General features: G+C 45.9%; 1 protein-coding gene across 50 annotated transcripts in view; it reads right to left on the reverse strand.

Annotated features, from left to right (window-relative positions):
• The window catches only part of PPIP5K1 (diphosphoinositol pentakisphosphate kinase 1), a 57,778-nt gene extending 43,564 nt beyond the window's left edge, over nt 1-14,214 (reverse strand). For 21 of the 50 annotated variants that reach the window (XM_070054105.2, XM_089310202.1, XM_089310188.1 and 18 more), the window contains exons 1-18: nt 14,083-14,214; nt 10,504-10,599; nt 10,053-10,227; nt 8,678-8,873; nt 8,145-8,235; nt 7,836-7,921; nt 6,926-7,080; nt 6,684-6,785; nt 6,086-6,247; nt 5,856-5,977; nt 4,699-4,800; nt 4,372-4,458; nt 4,186-4,261; nt 3,938-4,047; nt 3,768-3,850; nt 3,396-3,527; nt 3,109-3,230; nt 2,640-2,822 (exon numbers count right to left, since the gene is read on the reverse strand). In XM_070054105.2, the coding sequence (XP_069910206.2) occupies nt 2,640-2,822; nt 3,109-3,230; nt 3,396-3,527; nt 3,768-3,850; nt 3,938-4,047; nt 4,186-4,261; nt 4,372-4,458; nt 4,699-4,800; nt 5,856-5,977; nt 6,086-6,247; nt 6,684-6,785; nt 6,926-7,080; nt 7,836-7,921; nt 8,145-8,235; nt 8,678-8,873; nt 10,053-10,199 (1,956 nt within the window). In that variant the 5' untranslated portion in view covers nt 10,200-10,227; nt 10,504-10,599; nt 14,083-14,214. Of the gene's footprint in view, nt 1-2,639; nt 2,823-3,108; nt 3,231-3,395; nt 3,528-3,767; nt 3,851-3,937; nt 4,048-4,185; nt 4,262-4,371; nt 4,459-4,698; nt 4,801-5,855; nt 5,978-6,085; nt 6,289-6,683; nt 6,786-6,925; nt 7,081-7,835; nt 7,922-8,144; nt 8,236-8,677; nt 8,874-10,052; nt 10,228-10,503; nt 10,600-13,805 lie in introns of all 50 variants that reach the window. The other 29 variants (XM_089310207.1, XM_089310206.1, XM_089310201.1 and 26 more) reach the window with 4 other exon arrangements.
• Between the last annotated feature and the right edge of the window lie 815 nt (nt 14,215-15,029).

Genomic DNA, 15,029 nt, shown 5'->3' on the forward strand with positions numbered 1-15,029 from the left:
TTCTAGTCCCAGTCGGGGCACCGGATTCTTTCCCGGTTGCCCCTCTTTCAGGCCAGCTCTCTGTTGTGACCCGGGAAGGCAGTGGAGGATGGCCTAAGTGCTTGGGCCCTGCACCTCATGGGAGACCAGGATAAGTACCTGGCTCCTGCCATCGGATCAGTGCGGTGCACCGGCCGCAGCGCGCCAGCCGCAGTGGCCATTGGAGGGTGAACCAACGGCAAAGGAAGACCTTTCTGTCTGTCTCTCTCTCTCACTGTCCACTCTGCCTGTCAAAAAAAAAAAAAAAAAAAAAAAAGAAGAAGCTATCAGGGGGCCAGTGCTGTGGCATAACAGGTAAAGCCGCCACCTGCAGTGCCAGCATCTCATATGGGCACCAGTTCAAGTACCGACTGCTCCATTTTCCATCCAGTTCTCTGCTATGGTCTGGGAAAGCAGTAGAAGATGGCCCAAGTCCTTGGGCCCCTGCACTCAGCTGGGAGACCCGGAAGAAGCTCCTGGCTTTGGATTGGCGCAGCTCTGGTCGTTGCTGCCAACTGGGGAGTGAACCATTGGATGGAAGCCCGCCTGCCCACCCGCCCTCTCTCCCTCCCTCCCTCTCTGCCTCTCCTTCTGTGTAACTCTGACTTTCAAATAAATAAATAAATCCTTAAAAAAAAAAAAAACTATCAGAAATGCGAACACAGCAATGTGAGTACACTTAATAACACAGAACTATCCACTTTAAAATGGTTACAGTGGTACCAAAGTTTAAAAAATAAACATTTTGGGGCCGGTGCTGTAGCACAGCGGGTTAACGCCCTGGCCTAACGCACCGGCATCCCATATGGGCGCCAGTTCTGCTCCTCTTCCAATCCAGCTCTCTGCTATGGCCTGAGATAGCAGTAGAGGATGGCCCAGGTCCTTGGGCCCCTGCACCCATGTGGGAGACCCGGAAGAAGCTCCTGGCTCCTGGCTTCAGATCGGTGCAGCTCCGGCCGTTGCGGCCATCTTGGAAGTGAACCATCAGATGGAAGACCTCTCTCTCTGTCTCTGCCTCTCTCTGTAACTCTTTCACATAAATAAAATTAATCTTTAAAAAAAATAAAATAAAAAATAAAAAATATTTTTTTAAAAGAACCAGTCAGAAATGAGAAATGGGATAGTAGAAAACACTGCCTGGTGAATCATGGCCTAGACACATATGAAGAAGGATGACCATGTGGGTTAATGGTCTCCACTGTGACTAACACTGTGAGGCAGTAGACTACAGTGCATAACAGCCTGAGCTCTGAAGGTAAATTCACTGGGTTCATGCAGGCTGGATGACCAGGGAAAAACAGCACAAATTCTTCAGTGCCTAGGTTTCCTCATGCGTAAAATGAGAGAAAAGCACAAGTCTACATTCCTCATGGTGGATTAATGACAGTAATTAATTCTTTATCTCCTTTGGCTCTGTGAGCATGAGCACTTCAGCAGTAAAACAAAACAAAGCTATATTGTGCTGAATCTGGGCCTGGACTTCAAGAAAGCTGAGAAGCTTCTGCTTTTGGGGAGTCTTAAGCTACCATTTAATAAGTCCAGCTACCAGGCTACAGAAACCACATGAAGAAAACATGTGGAGAGGAGATGTTCTGAGATTATAGGGAGAGCCAGCCATCCCCGAATCCCCATCAAACTTCCAAACTTCCAGATGGTTCCAGTCTCAGACATCTGTCTGCAATTTTAGGAGAAACCCCAAGCAAAACCAGCTGAGTCCGGTACTGTGAGAGACAATAAAATGGTTGTTGTATTAAGTTGCTAAGGTTTTTTTTTTTTTTTTTATTGTCGTTTGTTTGAAGATTTGTTTACTTGAAAGGCAGTTATAGAGAGATAGAGAGACAAAGAGAGAGGTCTTCCATCCACTGGTTCACTCCCAAAATGGCCTCAACAGCCAGAGCTGGGCCATTCCAAAGCCAGGAGCCAGAAGCTTCTTCCAAGTCTCCCATGTGAATATAGGGGCCCAAACACTTGGGCCATCTCCTGCTGCTTTCCCATGTGCATTAGCAGGGAGCTGGATCTGAAGGGGAGCAGCTAGGTCTCAAATCAGCACCCAAGTGGGATGACAGTGCCACAAGCAGCAAATTTACCTGCTATGTCACAGCACTGGCCCCTAAGTTACTAAGTTTTAGACTAGTTTTTTATACAACAGATAACTGAAACATTCTTTTATTCAAAATCCTTGGGCTCAGTTGCATTTGGAATTGATTTTTTTTTAACTTTAGAAGTTAATATAGTGCTCATATCATAATACATAATACCTCCAAGCAGGGCCTAAGACATAACCAAACATTAATATTTAGAAGCAAAACATATGATTATTTACACTAAGTGGGATAAATAAGGATTATAAATAGTCTTGACAGCTCATGTCAGTTTCGGCTGCCAAATAAGTCTTGATACCACACCTCTAAAAATCCCTATTTTTTGAAATTATGGATAAAAGATTATGGACCTGTATTTATCTCAAAGGGTTACTATAAGGATTAAATGAGATAAGATATGTAAAATACTTAAAACAATGTCTGGCATGCAGTTAGTACTACTATTACTGGTCACTATTATTTAGAATTCTAGGAATTTAGGATTCAGGAAATTTGGAGCACAGATAGGATGAGCCTGACCTGATCATAGTCCTCAGGGCCAAAGGTTGCATCCTGCTGCAAAATATGGTGTAGCCGAGCTTTCACGCGGTGCTGGCAGCTGCTCAGGGAATCACCATCGCTGTCTAGGAGCCCATTCATGTTGGCACTCTTCACCATTTGTACCAAAATAGGAGTCAGTTCCCCTTCTAGAGCTAAAAGACCCTGATGAGGAAGCACAAATTCCATCAGGTGCCTCTCCAGGCCAGGCCTCCTAGGCCTAAATGGTCCAGAGATGCAATGGGAGCTGGCTTGAAGATCCAGTTGCATGTCAAGGGCCTGTTCTGGCTAATTATTCTCAGCTCATTATCAACAGTAGAGAATGGGGCTGGATACTAGCCAAAACTTCTTCATGTTGGCACATCAACACCCTGAAACTTTCCAACGGTTCTCTAAACTCTGTTTATCTACCTAATGGAAGCCGGGCCTGTGGAAAAACTGTAGTATGCACCTTGGCAAAGGCAGCAGCAGTCATCTGGACACGGCCTTCATCTGAGGCATAGATCTTGAGGTCGTGGCGGAATGTGCTGTGAAGACGAAGCAGCCCACAGCCTGGGAAGCCAGCATAGTCACCTAGGGAGCAAAGGAACAGATTGCTATAAATACCAACATGGAAGGAAGAACCCTCATTTCCCCTCTAACTTCCCTTCATTGCCTCTGTCCCTTCATGTCCCCTAACTTATTCAATAATCATCTTTTTCTAGCCCTGCTTGATATCTACACCTCCAAGATACTCACCCTGTCCTCCAGGGTACATGCAGCGAAAAGCTCGTCCCAGCTCCTCAGCCTGCACACGGCCATCAGGCGTCAGTTCTCCACCCCACTTCAGCACCAGCAGTAAAGTTGGGGCCAGAGCCTCCTCCTGTGGATCTGAGGGAATAAGAAAACAGTGGGAACATCTAAATGTTAGGTCTTCTGAGGAGAACAGAAAGGTCATCTGGGGGAGTAGCCATCTTTCATGTGCCAACGTGAAGAAGTTTTGGCTAGTATCCGGCCCCATTCTCTACTATTGAGAATGAGCTGAGAATAATTAGCCGGAGCAGGCCCCTTGACATGCAACTGGATCTACAAGAGATCTGGGTGGTAATAGAAAGGGAGACTGTATCTTACCTTGCCCCTCATTAGAAGCTTTTACTCCATGAGGGTAATACGTCAACTGCACCTTCCGGTTGATACCTGAGAAGTGACCATACCTGCAGGAGAAAGTCACAGTTTGCTCTCTGCCCCAGCACCCCAATTCCTCATGGTCATTGGCTCCCTTTTGCTATCCCCTTTCTCACATCTCCAACACAGACTTCAGCTGTTCTAGCTTTCCAGTCTTCTCCTCGATCTCACCACCTGGTTCTTGCTCTAGTTCAGCTAACAGCAGCCTTGTGATGTCCAGCACCTCCTAGAGGAAATAATAAGGAACCCATGATGAAGGCCAAGTTACCCTTTCATCCTAGTCAGTCTCTCCCTCATCAAGGCCCCAATCCCATACACTATCTTTTTCAGAAAATTCAACTCCAGGCTAGAGTCTCTACCTTACCTGAAGCTGCTCAGGTCTCTTGAGTTTTAATTTCCCTGTCTTGTATCCACCATGTTTTTCAAATAGAGTAAAAAACCTGAAGAAGTAAGAAGTTTCAGTGTGCAATCAGACAGTTAAAGCTTCTGGGAGTTTCCCTCACCCATCGTACTCAAAAAACGTGTCTCTAAACTAGAACACTCTTCCTACCTTGGATGTGTCACCTCCATCTTCATCTTCTGCTTGGGAGTACGATCCCCATGACGAATAATTGCAATAACACAACGAAGTTCCATCCTAAGATGGGAAATGTTATCAGAGCCCCTCCCCATCTCCCATTATCGCATCCTACTTGACATGTCAAAGAACAGAGGAAAAGGGATCTGAGATTAGGAATACAGGTAGAGCTAAGGAGACTATTTAGAAGAGACTCAGGTGCCACTAGTCAGTGCGGGGTCAAGAAATAACCATTAGTCTGGCTAAAGGAATTCCAAGTGTATTAAGTAGGACACTCTGGATTTTTTAACTTTTGCTTACATAGTGCCAGATGTGGTAGGGACAATGGGAATGTCCTCAGCCTCTGTGGGGATGGACCATGGGATCTGGAACTGTGGGGCAAGCTCCCGCATTATGGTGTTCCTAGGAGAAAAAAGAGAAATGTGAAAATGAATGAGGGGCTGGCGCTGTGGCGCAGTGGGTTAACGCCCTGACCTGAAGCGCGGCATCCCATGTGGGCGCCGTTTCTAGTCCCAGCTGTTCCACTTCTGATCCAGCTCTCTGCTATGGCCTGGGAGGGCAGTAGAGAATGGTCCAAGTCTCTGGGCCCCTGTACCTGCATGGGAGATCTGGAAGAAGCTCCTGGCTCCTGGCTTTGAATTGACCTAGCTCCTGCCATTTGGCCATCTGGGGAGTGAAACAGCAGATGGAAGACCTCTATCTCTCTCTGCCTCTGCCTTTCAAATAAGTAAGTCTTAAAAACAATAAATAAAAATTTTAAAATGTTTATTATAAAAATATTTCCTAAGCTAGAAGATAAATATATGGATGTTCACCATATTCATCATTCCTTACATATTTTTGAATGGTTTAAACATTTCAAGATGATTTAAAAAATGTTTTATTTCTTTGACAGAAAGTGAGTGAGAGAAAGAGTGCACACTCCCCATGTGCTGGTTTACTCCCAGAATGCCCAAAATGGCTGGGGCTGGGCCAGGGTCAAAATCAGAAGCTGAGAATTCAATCCAGATCTCCTACATGGGTGGCAGGAATCCCATCTCTTGAGCAGTCACTACTGGTTCTCAGAGTCTGCATTAGCAGGAAGCTGGTGTCAGGAACCAGAGTCAGGTACCAAATCCAGGTACTGCATTATGGGACATAAGTGTCTTCACCAGTAGGCTAAATTCTCACCCAACATGATGGTTTTTTTTTAAGTCAAGTTGCAGAATAGTACTACAGTAGGATCCCATTTAGCAAAGTAATTATAGTTTATTTGTACATGGCAAAAAAAGACAATGCTATGTCTAAAACTGTTAACAGTAATTATCTCTGAGGAATGTGGTATTGGAAAGTCAAAGGGGGAAAGAAGTCCTTTCTCTTTTTTCCTTCTAAATCGCTTTTACAATATTTAAAGTAAATACATTTTAACTCTCTCCTCTAGGCCCATTCTCCCCAGTTTGGACGACTATGTCTCTTACCCTAAAATCTTGGCACAGTCATCATAGTATTTCATTGAGTTCTTGACAAAACTGAAGCCATTGACATCACATACGAAGGAGTGACCATTGGCACGAAGAAGGTCAAATCCACAAACTGTTTGCTACGAGAGAAAGAGGCAAGACAAGAATAAAACATTCATTCTTTCTTCCCAGAACCCTGCTCCCAACTCTGTCCCTCATTCCACAGCTCCTCGTGGGTCTCTGCCTACCTTAAAGGCTACACAGACTTTCCTGGCCACCAGCTTTTCCATGGCTGTCAGCATGACTGGGTATCGAATCTCCTTCCCTTCACTGTCGCGCTCGACCTTCCCATCCAAAGCTGGAGATTTTCTAGCTTCAGCATGGGCATAATCTGGCCCCACTGTATATACCTGCAGGTACATAGCATCACTGAGTATGCCCACAGCTCACCCTGTATACAAGAAGACAACATGAGCACTAGGTCTGTGGACTAGTTTCAGAGTAAGTAAAACAAAAACAAAAACAAAAACAAAATCCCTGACATTTTTCTTATGGAGCCTCACTGCCAGATCACTATGAAGGTTTCTTCTTGGGACTCAAATGTTATTATCTGGTCCTCATCAAGAAACAATTTCCCATTGTAGCATTTCCTTGTCACCCCCTTTCCCTTGCTCTGATAGTGAAAATGTGAATGTCTACATCTTCCCCATGCTATCACTCAAATATAAGAGCCAGTTACATTCACTCTGTTTTCTAGAATCCTTTCCATACATTTCCACTTGCTTCCCAACCAAGCCACTCCCACCCATGCATTTACATCCTCTTAATCCCTACATCCACCATAACCTTGACATCTGTGCCATCTGTTGGCATAAACTCCTCATAGATGTACGACCCTGTCTTTCGGACGCTGCTCTCAGGAGAGTAAACGCTGCTTCGGCTGCCAATCTTCAGGAGGAAAAGGAAGAAAAGAAAAATATTGCCTCAACCCTCCATCCTGTCCCCAAATTATCTAACCTCCTTCCCAACAACCTTATCCTTGTCTTTCTACCTTTCTGATTCCCCAGATGCTCAAAAGTTTTCCCCACCTTACGGAAGAGGCGCTGACTTCCTCCTCCAGCTGAGCTGGGGTAGTAGATGTAAACATTGTGGTCCTCTGCACTCACTGGCTTCTCCACAAAGGGCTTGGGAAAGACAGCTCCATTGACTTCTACTTGGTCTTCACCTTCTATCAGGTTACACTCTGAAAAGTAGTAGGGCCTGAGGTAACAGAATATTTCCAACTTGGATTTCCCTGAGTTTTAATCTCCATAGTCCTCAAGTTTTTGTGATATATCATAGTAACAGATATGAAAATATCTGTACATGGTATATACTTATAGATGACAATGTCTGTATATAAAGGAACTTCAAAAAGTTCATGAAAATTTTAATTAAAAGATAAATTTAGATTCCTAGAGCTTTGCTCCCAATTCCAGTTGCTTGTCAATGCAAATTCCAGGAGGCAGCAGGTGATGGCTCAAGTATTTAGGTCCCTGCAACCATATGGGAGAACTGGCTTGTGTTCCTGGTTCCTGGCTTCAGTCTAGCCCTGTTCTGGCTGTTGCAGGCATTTAGGGAGACTGGGAGCTCTCTGTCTCTAATCAAAAAAAAAGAAAACAAAAACAAAAAACAGATTTGGTGCAAAATTTGAATCTGTGCATAATTTTATCATAACGTAATTTTTTCTTGAACTTTTTAAAGATCACTTGGTCGTCCAAATAAACTCCTTTTATGCCAAAATAAACTAATCATTTAATCCCATTTATACAAGCTGTTTGAATTATCCTCATAATGGTTTCAAAATTCCATCCAAAGACCCATAGCTCCAACCCTAGCCACAATCCAATAACCAGAGCCCCACACAGATAGGTGGTGCATAGTTAGTGTCCTCAGGATGGAGAACTGGGTTGTCACAGAGGACAAGGCAAGGTAGGCTGGGCAAGGTCAGATACTCACCCTCAGGCCGGGCAGGGTCACGATTGAGCACAGCATATCGAGGCAGATCGATACCTTCCTCTTGCAGGATCCGGTACACCTCCCTCCTGTCACCCCCAAATACATTAGCTGGGAGAGGCTGGATGGGGAGGCTAAGGGGAGAAGCTAGGGAGTTCATTTGTACAGGGATCAGAAGATATTGGGGCAGAAAACTCAGTAGGGAACAGTACAAAAAGTAAGAGCATTTATTTGACTGCCCTCCCAGAATGAGTTTCCTAAACAGGCATGATCTCAGGGTCACCCATCCCACTGGTCAACAGAAAGCTATACCTATCTTGGATGTAATACTGCATGGCCAAATCATTGATAAGAAAGGGGTTTCGAAGCTTGGAGTAAGCAACAGCTTTGTCCAGAGGAAAGCCTGGGATGGAGAAAGGAAACAGACCAAAGAAACAGAGTGAAAAAGATACAGTGAGAAATCAGTAAGAGATAGACATACTATAGCTGCCACTGAACTCCCCTCCCCATCCAACCCATCACAAATCCTTCTGCCCAGCTTCCCCAGTCTAGGATATTCATTAGGAAGAAGTAAAAGAGAAATTATTTTTCAGGTCTTTCCAGAGACTCAGTTCTGTCAGAGTGCCTAGGAGGCTGAGGGCTGTCCTGATAACAGGATGTGGGCTTTAACTATTCCCAGGCAACTCTTATGATATGTAGGGAAAGCAAACCCCTGGGCACTGTTCTCTAGAGTGTTAGAAGGCACTGATGGCCTCTTAACTAAGGAAGTAGGGCAGTAAGAACCTAATTTCCCAAGCCAGCATTCCCACCACCACTCCTTCCTATTTTCCTTCTCAGACCCCAACCTTTGGAGTGGAAAGAGATGAGGCAGTGACAGGACGGCCAGTTTTCCACAGGTTCATTGAGGATCACATCTTCTCCCAGGATGATAACAGTCAGGTAGTCAAATCTGCAGAGTCGCTCTAGGATTTGAGTCATTGGTTTGGACTTGGATTTCTTGGTCATGGCACAAATGCCAACGATGATCTGAGGTTCAGGAGGCTAAAGAGAGGAAGTGTGATCAAGAAATCAGAAACTACCCTCATATAGCACTCCCATCAAGAAATATTGTTTCAGGGCAGGCACTGTGGTGTAGTGGGTAAAGCTGCCGCCTGCAGTACCAGCACCCCATATGGACTCCAGTTGAAGTCCCAGCTGCTCCTCTTCCAAGCCAGCTCTCTGCTATGGCCTGGAAGCAATAGAAGATGGCCCAAGTCCTTGAGCACCTGCACCTGTGTGGGAAACCCGGAAGAAGCTCCTAGCTTCGGATCAGCCCAGCTCCAGCTGTGGCAGCCATTTGAGGAGCAAATCAACAGATAGAAAACCTCTCTCTTTCCCTCTCTGACTCTGCCTTTCTCTAACTCTGCCTTTCAAATAAATAATCTTAAATAAATAAGTAAAATTTTAAAAAAATTTGAATGAGGCAGGCGCCGCGGCTCACTAGGCTAATCCTCCGCCTTGTGGTGCCAGCACACCGGGTTCTAGTCCCGGTCAGGGCACCGGATTCTGTCCCGGTTGCTCCTCTTCCAGGCCAGCTCTCTGCTGTGGCCCGGGAGTGTAGTGGAGGATGGCCCAAGTACTTGGGCCCTGCACCCCATGGGAGACCAGGAAAAGCACCTGGCTCCTGCCATCGGATCAGCGCAGTGCGCCGGCCGCAGCGCGCCGGCCGTGGCGGCCATTGGAGGGTGAACCAACGGCAAAGGAAGACCTTTCTGTCTCTCACTGTGCACTCTGCCTGTCCAAAAAAAAAAAAAAAAAAAAAATTTTTGTTTTAATGAGATGCTTAAAAAAAATACTGTTTCATCTCCTTAGAGCACAATTTCTTCCCAGGACTTGAACCTGTGGGATAATGGATGCCTCCTAACATTGATCTGGGTTAAGGCACATCTAGGGATTCTATTACCTACAGAATAGGAGCATTTCCAGAGTAAAAAATGTGCTCAGGCAGAAGAGCCAGGAAGCCGGTTGCTATGAGACAATAGGAGGAGGGCATAGGGTAGGAGTTTCAAGAAGAGGCAATCTAACCAGTCTCTTCTGCCCCTCCCCTAAACCAGGATAGGGTCTATTTTTGACAAGAAGTCTGCGCATCTGGAAAGAACTAACAAGTATCTCCATCCCATGAAATCTCAACCGTCTGTGACAAGGGTCTCCAACAAGTTACATCCTTTTTGCTGATCTTACCACTTCATCCTCCTCGTCCTCAAGGAGTTCGCTGTCACTCTCTTCCGTCCTCATGCCTATTCCACGGGTGCCCAGCCCCTCATCTCCAGCTCCCAGGAAGAAATGGGCCGTGGTGCTCTCGCCTTCACTGGCCATCAACGACCACATCCCTGCCGGAGCACCCACTCATCCCGCTCTGCAGAAAAGGGTACCCCATCAGCACAGAATCCAAACCCTTGGCAGTGGGTATGGACAGGGTAAAGGGAATGAAAAAATAGGAGAGAACCATAAAGGTACTAGAGGAAACAGGAAACAGATTTATAGGAAGAAGGATCAACAAGAAAAGAGGTACATGGGCTGTGACTTGAATTGACTAAAGAGATATGAGAGAAAATCAAGGTCTCCAGATTCCTCCCTGCTCACCCCACCCAAACCAAGATATTGGTAAGAGAATCAGGAGATTAAGCCTTACAGTGCTGGCATATCCCCGACTCTGGCAGCAGGAAACAGTGTTAACTCCAGACAGCAAATGGGAAAGGAATTCTTCAAGGAAGGCTACTGCTGATTCCTATCAGGAGAGAAGGTTAGAGTGACATTTCAACCTTTGGATGCATTTCACAATGTTCCTAACCCTTCTCTGCCTCCCCACAGTAGTGCGGAACTCCAGGATTTAATTCAAGGACAGAGGAATGAGACAGCTCAGCTGCTTTTCCCTTAAACGCCATCTTCATTCCTATGAAGGATTAACTAACAAAAAACATTTATTGAGGGTGCCATCTGTTTTAAGCATTAGATCACATTAAAATCCCCTGTGCTTTCTCTTACTCCTTCACCCATTCTACTTTAAAAGGTAGATGCTCACATTTGGAAAATCTGTTCAAGGAAAGAGGTCTGTTGTGGTTGGGAGGTTGAGGATATAGGCATTCCCAATAGCAGGCCCAGCCTATTCTCAGACTGAAATCTCAACATTCCCTCCACTGTCCCTGGTACTACACAGCCAGTGCTGGTCTAGGCCAATGTCCTTCACACCAGGAACTACAGTGGGGGAAAAAAAATCTGCCTAAATTCACATCAGTTAAGGATATCATAAGACTTTAACTTGAATCAGAACAGGCTGGCAGTTCCACATCTGCATATAGACATCTATAGAGTAGTGGTTTTCTTTTTTTGTTTTATTTTGTTGTTCTATTTTTTAAATTTTCCTTCTTTCTTTCTTTAAGGGCAGTGGTTTTCAACCAGTTGCAATTTTGACGCATGTGGGACATTTGGCAGGAGACCTTTTTGGTTATCCTTACTGGAAAGGTGCTATTGGCATCTAGTGAGTAGAGGCTAGGAACGCTGTTAAACATCCTAAAAAGCACAGGATATTCCATTACAACACAGAACTATCCTGCCTAAAATGTCAGCAGTGCCAACGTGCAGAAACAATGCTGTAGAGAAACTCCTACATCAGAAGACATGAAGAAGGATCTTCTTAACCTTCTTACTCACTGTTGACAGTGGAAAAAAAAACTCATAGCAACTCATGTCACAAGTAGACAAATGCATAAATATGACAATGATGTACTATACAGAAATGGCAGACTAACAGCAATCTAAAAAATGAAGCAAAGTGATATATAATAAATGGGTATTTCCCAAATAAAAACTGCAGAAATACACACTCAGTAAAACTGCTTCTGTATTTGTATAAGTAAAAAAAAATCAAATATTATGACTGTGTAAATAATAGAAGTATAAAAATATAGATTTGGAGAGAAAATCAAATTCCTGACAATGGTTACTCTTGAGGAGAAAGGAGAATGGAACTGAGAATTCTACAGTAATTTGCAACCGTATCTATAGTGTTTATTTCAATTTTTTAAGATATCTGAAGCAAATACACTAAAGGTCAGCATTCATTAACAGGGAATTGTAAGGACACAAGTATCTGTTATTATTTTCCAAAAATAAAATTGAGTCACACATCAGCAATTTTCCATGGTCTCCAAAAGTTCCCAGAAACACTGGCAGATGACTCTAACAAAAGCCACAAACTCCTTAAGTAAACGAATTAATTTAGTCTTATGGAGACAACTATTTAAGTAGTCTTCAATAATTATGCTCTCTATTTTCAAATGCTTCCATTACAACTGATATTCACAGTTTTGATGAGAAAGTTATACGTGACCTTTATAAAGACCGCAACCTTTCCAGTCTTCATTATCTGCGTCTCTATTGCTCAACTACCACCACAGGGCACAACATTCTGTATGTTTAACAGTGGTGCACTACAGGTCGGTCGGTCTCTCTCTCTCTCTCTCTCTCTCTCTCTCTCTCTCTCTCTCTTTCACACACACACACACACACACACTCCCCCTCCTACTAACAAGCTTTTCCTCTGAACTCCTTTTTGGGGACCTGACCCAATTTCTAGGACTTGTGGCATTCCCAAGGTCCCTGTATCATTTAAGCAATTAGAATTTTGTTGCATTCTTTATCTGTTCTCTGAAGCATGGGCTTTCTCTCATATCTAAGACTCTGAACCCATTGTCCTTTTTTCTACTAACTCCCTGTTTTCTGCTGAATGTACAGTCATGTTCTTGAAATTTTGTAACAGGTGATGACAAATAGAATACAAGAAGAAGAACCTGTTCACAAATATGGGGCTAAAGAGAGATAAAATTTTTTAAAAAGGAGGTCTAAATTCAGTGTTAACAAAGCAGAAATAGAAGCCTGACAGAAATAGCTATGGAATAAGCCAGGATTTATTTAGATGCACCTCTGGGAGAAGCTGGGGTTTAATGTTGTGTTCCCAGAGCCACTCCCCTGTTTTCTGTGTTCTTTCCCTTTGACCCTCTCCCCCAAACTGCATTGCAAAAGAAAACTTCAGACTTTACACTGGGCTAAAGGGCAGCCTTAGCCTGGTCTGAAGCAGTAATGCAAGGAAGGGAGAAAGGACAGGAGAAAGGATATAGGCATTCGCAACAGCAGGCTCCAGCCTATTCTCAGACTGAAATCTCAACATTCCCTCCACTGTCCAGGTCCCTCCAGCAGGGCAGGTGGGCAGGGAGGCAGGCCAGCGCCTCGGCTACACCTGCGTAAAATCAGATCCCGAGAAGGGCTGGAAGGGAAGGGAAACGGTGCAACGCCTTTATCCCTTAGCATTTAGAACTGGCTGCGTGGTGCTCTAATTTCCTTAATCACCTTGCACCTGTGGGAGGGCTCCGGCCATGGTGAAGGGGAAAGTCAACTCCAATTCCAGTCAGGGATACTTTCAACGCACAGAAACTCAGGCACCGACATTATCTCCTCCTCAGTCCCTCCAGCCAGACACTTCCTCCTTAATGCACAGTTTAATCCTTCATACACAGTCCCATCCTGACCCCGACCAACCGTGCGGGCTGCCCGGTCTCAGGCTGGGCTAGCTCACGCCGCCTTCCTTCCCCAATCTGCGAGAACGGCTGACTCCCCTAACCACTCCCAACACTGACTGCCAACACCCCCCTCCATCACTGACCAGCTAATCCAATTAATCCAACTAATCCTCCTACTCACCGGTTCCCCAATATTCAACAGTCCTCCAAACCCTCACATGAGTCACCACACTTGGCAACACCTTCGTCCCGAGCGATCAGCGCTCCCTCAACAGAGACTGCCTGCAGCGCCTTCTCTCAGCCCATTCCTCGAGCCCACCCCGCTCCCTGGCCGCCTCACGCGGGTCGCCTCCACCCAGACCCTTCCTCCTCAGGCAGGACCCCACCCCCAACCTGCCTCAAGCGGACGCTTACACACCCTTGTGTTCTCTCGCTGCCCCGCTCCAGAGTCCTCTCCTCGCGCAGCTCCGGGTCACGAATACCGCCGCCCTCCATCCCGACTCCACTAGCCTTTGCCAGCCCCCGCCTTCCCCGCCTCACGCTCCCTACGCCGACATGGAGGCCTCTCCGCCGGCCTCTCTCTGAAGCTGCCCGCACCGGAGCTACTCGAAGGCGTTCTGCACCGACCGAGCCCACCCCTCCGATTCCGCCCCCAGCCCCCAGCCACTCCCCCACCGCCCCCGGCCCTCACTCACCCGCCTCCCTCCGCTTGCGCAGCCGAACCTGCCGGCAGCGACACCTGACAGCGGCCCAATCAAAGCGCGACTTCTTTGTGGGGGCACCAATCAGCAGAGGGCGCGCACCGGCAACAGAGTCAGGCTGCGTTGGCCGGCGCTTCTGTGCGGAGGAGGGTGGTCCCTAGTGGCCCTGGGAGGGACTGCAACCTGATGCTCCCCTTCCTCCGATTTCCGACTGCATCTCCACAGTCCAGGTGCTTCATTCAGACCTAGACATACAGAAAGCGAGATGCAGGGGAACAAGCCAAAGTTCGTGTCATTGCCTTCTATTTGTTTTGTAAAGCAAAATGGGGTATGATATACGTGGAGATCCAATAAATGTCGGTCGCAAATGTTAACAGATATGAAAAGGAGTGATGGGAGGCCCGAGACAAAAAGGTCAACAGAAGCACATGAAACCGTTAAGGAAAGGAACAGAGGGACCTTCCTGATGGAGGAGACAAGAAAATGATGGACGGCGAAGGCGGGACAAGTCATTCCTATCTCTGCACCATGATTTTCCTTTGCCCTCTAGACTTGGAACTAGATTGGATGCCAATGCTGGCCTTACCTTTAATAGCTGTGTGGCCTTGGGCAAGTCATTAGCCCCTCATCTGTAAGAATGAAGTGACTGAAATCTAATTTATAGGGTAGTGACTATGTGAAAGCATGTTGCATATGTTCGCACTGTTACTGTCCTTGCTTGTTCACTTGGTCAAGTGACCTGGTCAAGACAGTTCCAAGTTCCTTCTTTCTCTCAGCAAGCACAGCGATCTTGCTACTTTTCCTGTCAGATGCCTCACTGTACTGATCCACAAGACACCCTCCCTAGTTCATGCTCAGGCTCATGCCCTCTCTACCACTCTAACCCTTAAAACAAAGTATTATAGCATTTTCCAGGTATTCAAGTTCTCTCGTCATTCCCC

This window comes from Oryctolagus cuniculus, chromosome 12 (assembly GCF_051225735.1).
Source record: "Oryctolagus cuniculus isolate XC-2025 breed Fujian yellow rabbit chromosome 12, ASM5122573v1, whole genome shotgun sequence".
In the NCBI taxonomy this organism is placed as follows: Eukaryota; Metazoa; Chordata; class Mammalia; order Lagomorpha; family Leporidae; genus Oryctolagus; species Oryctolagus cuniculus.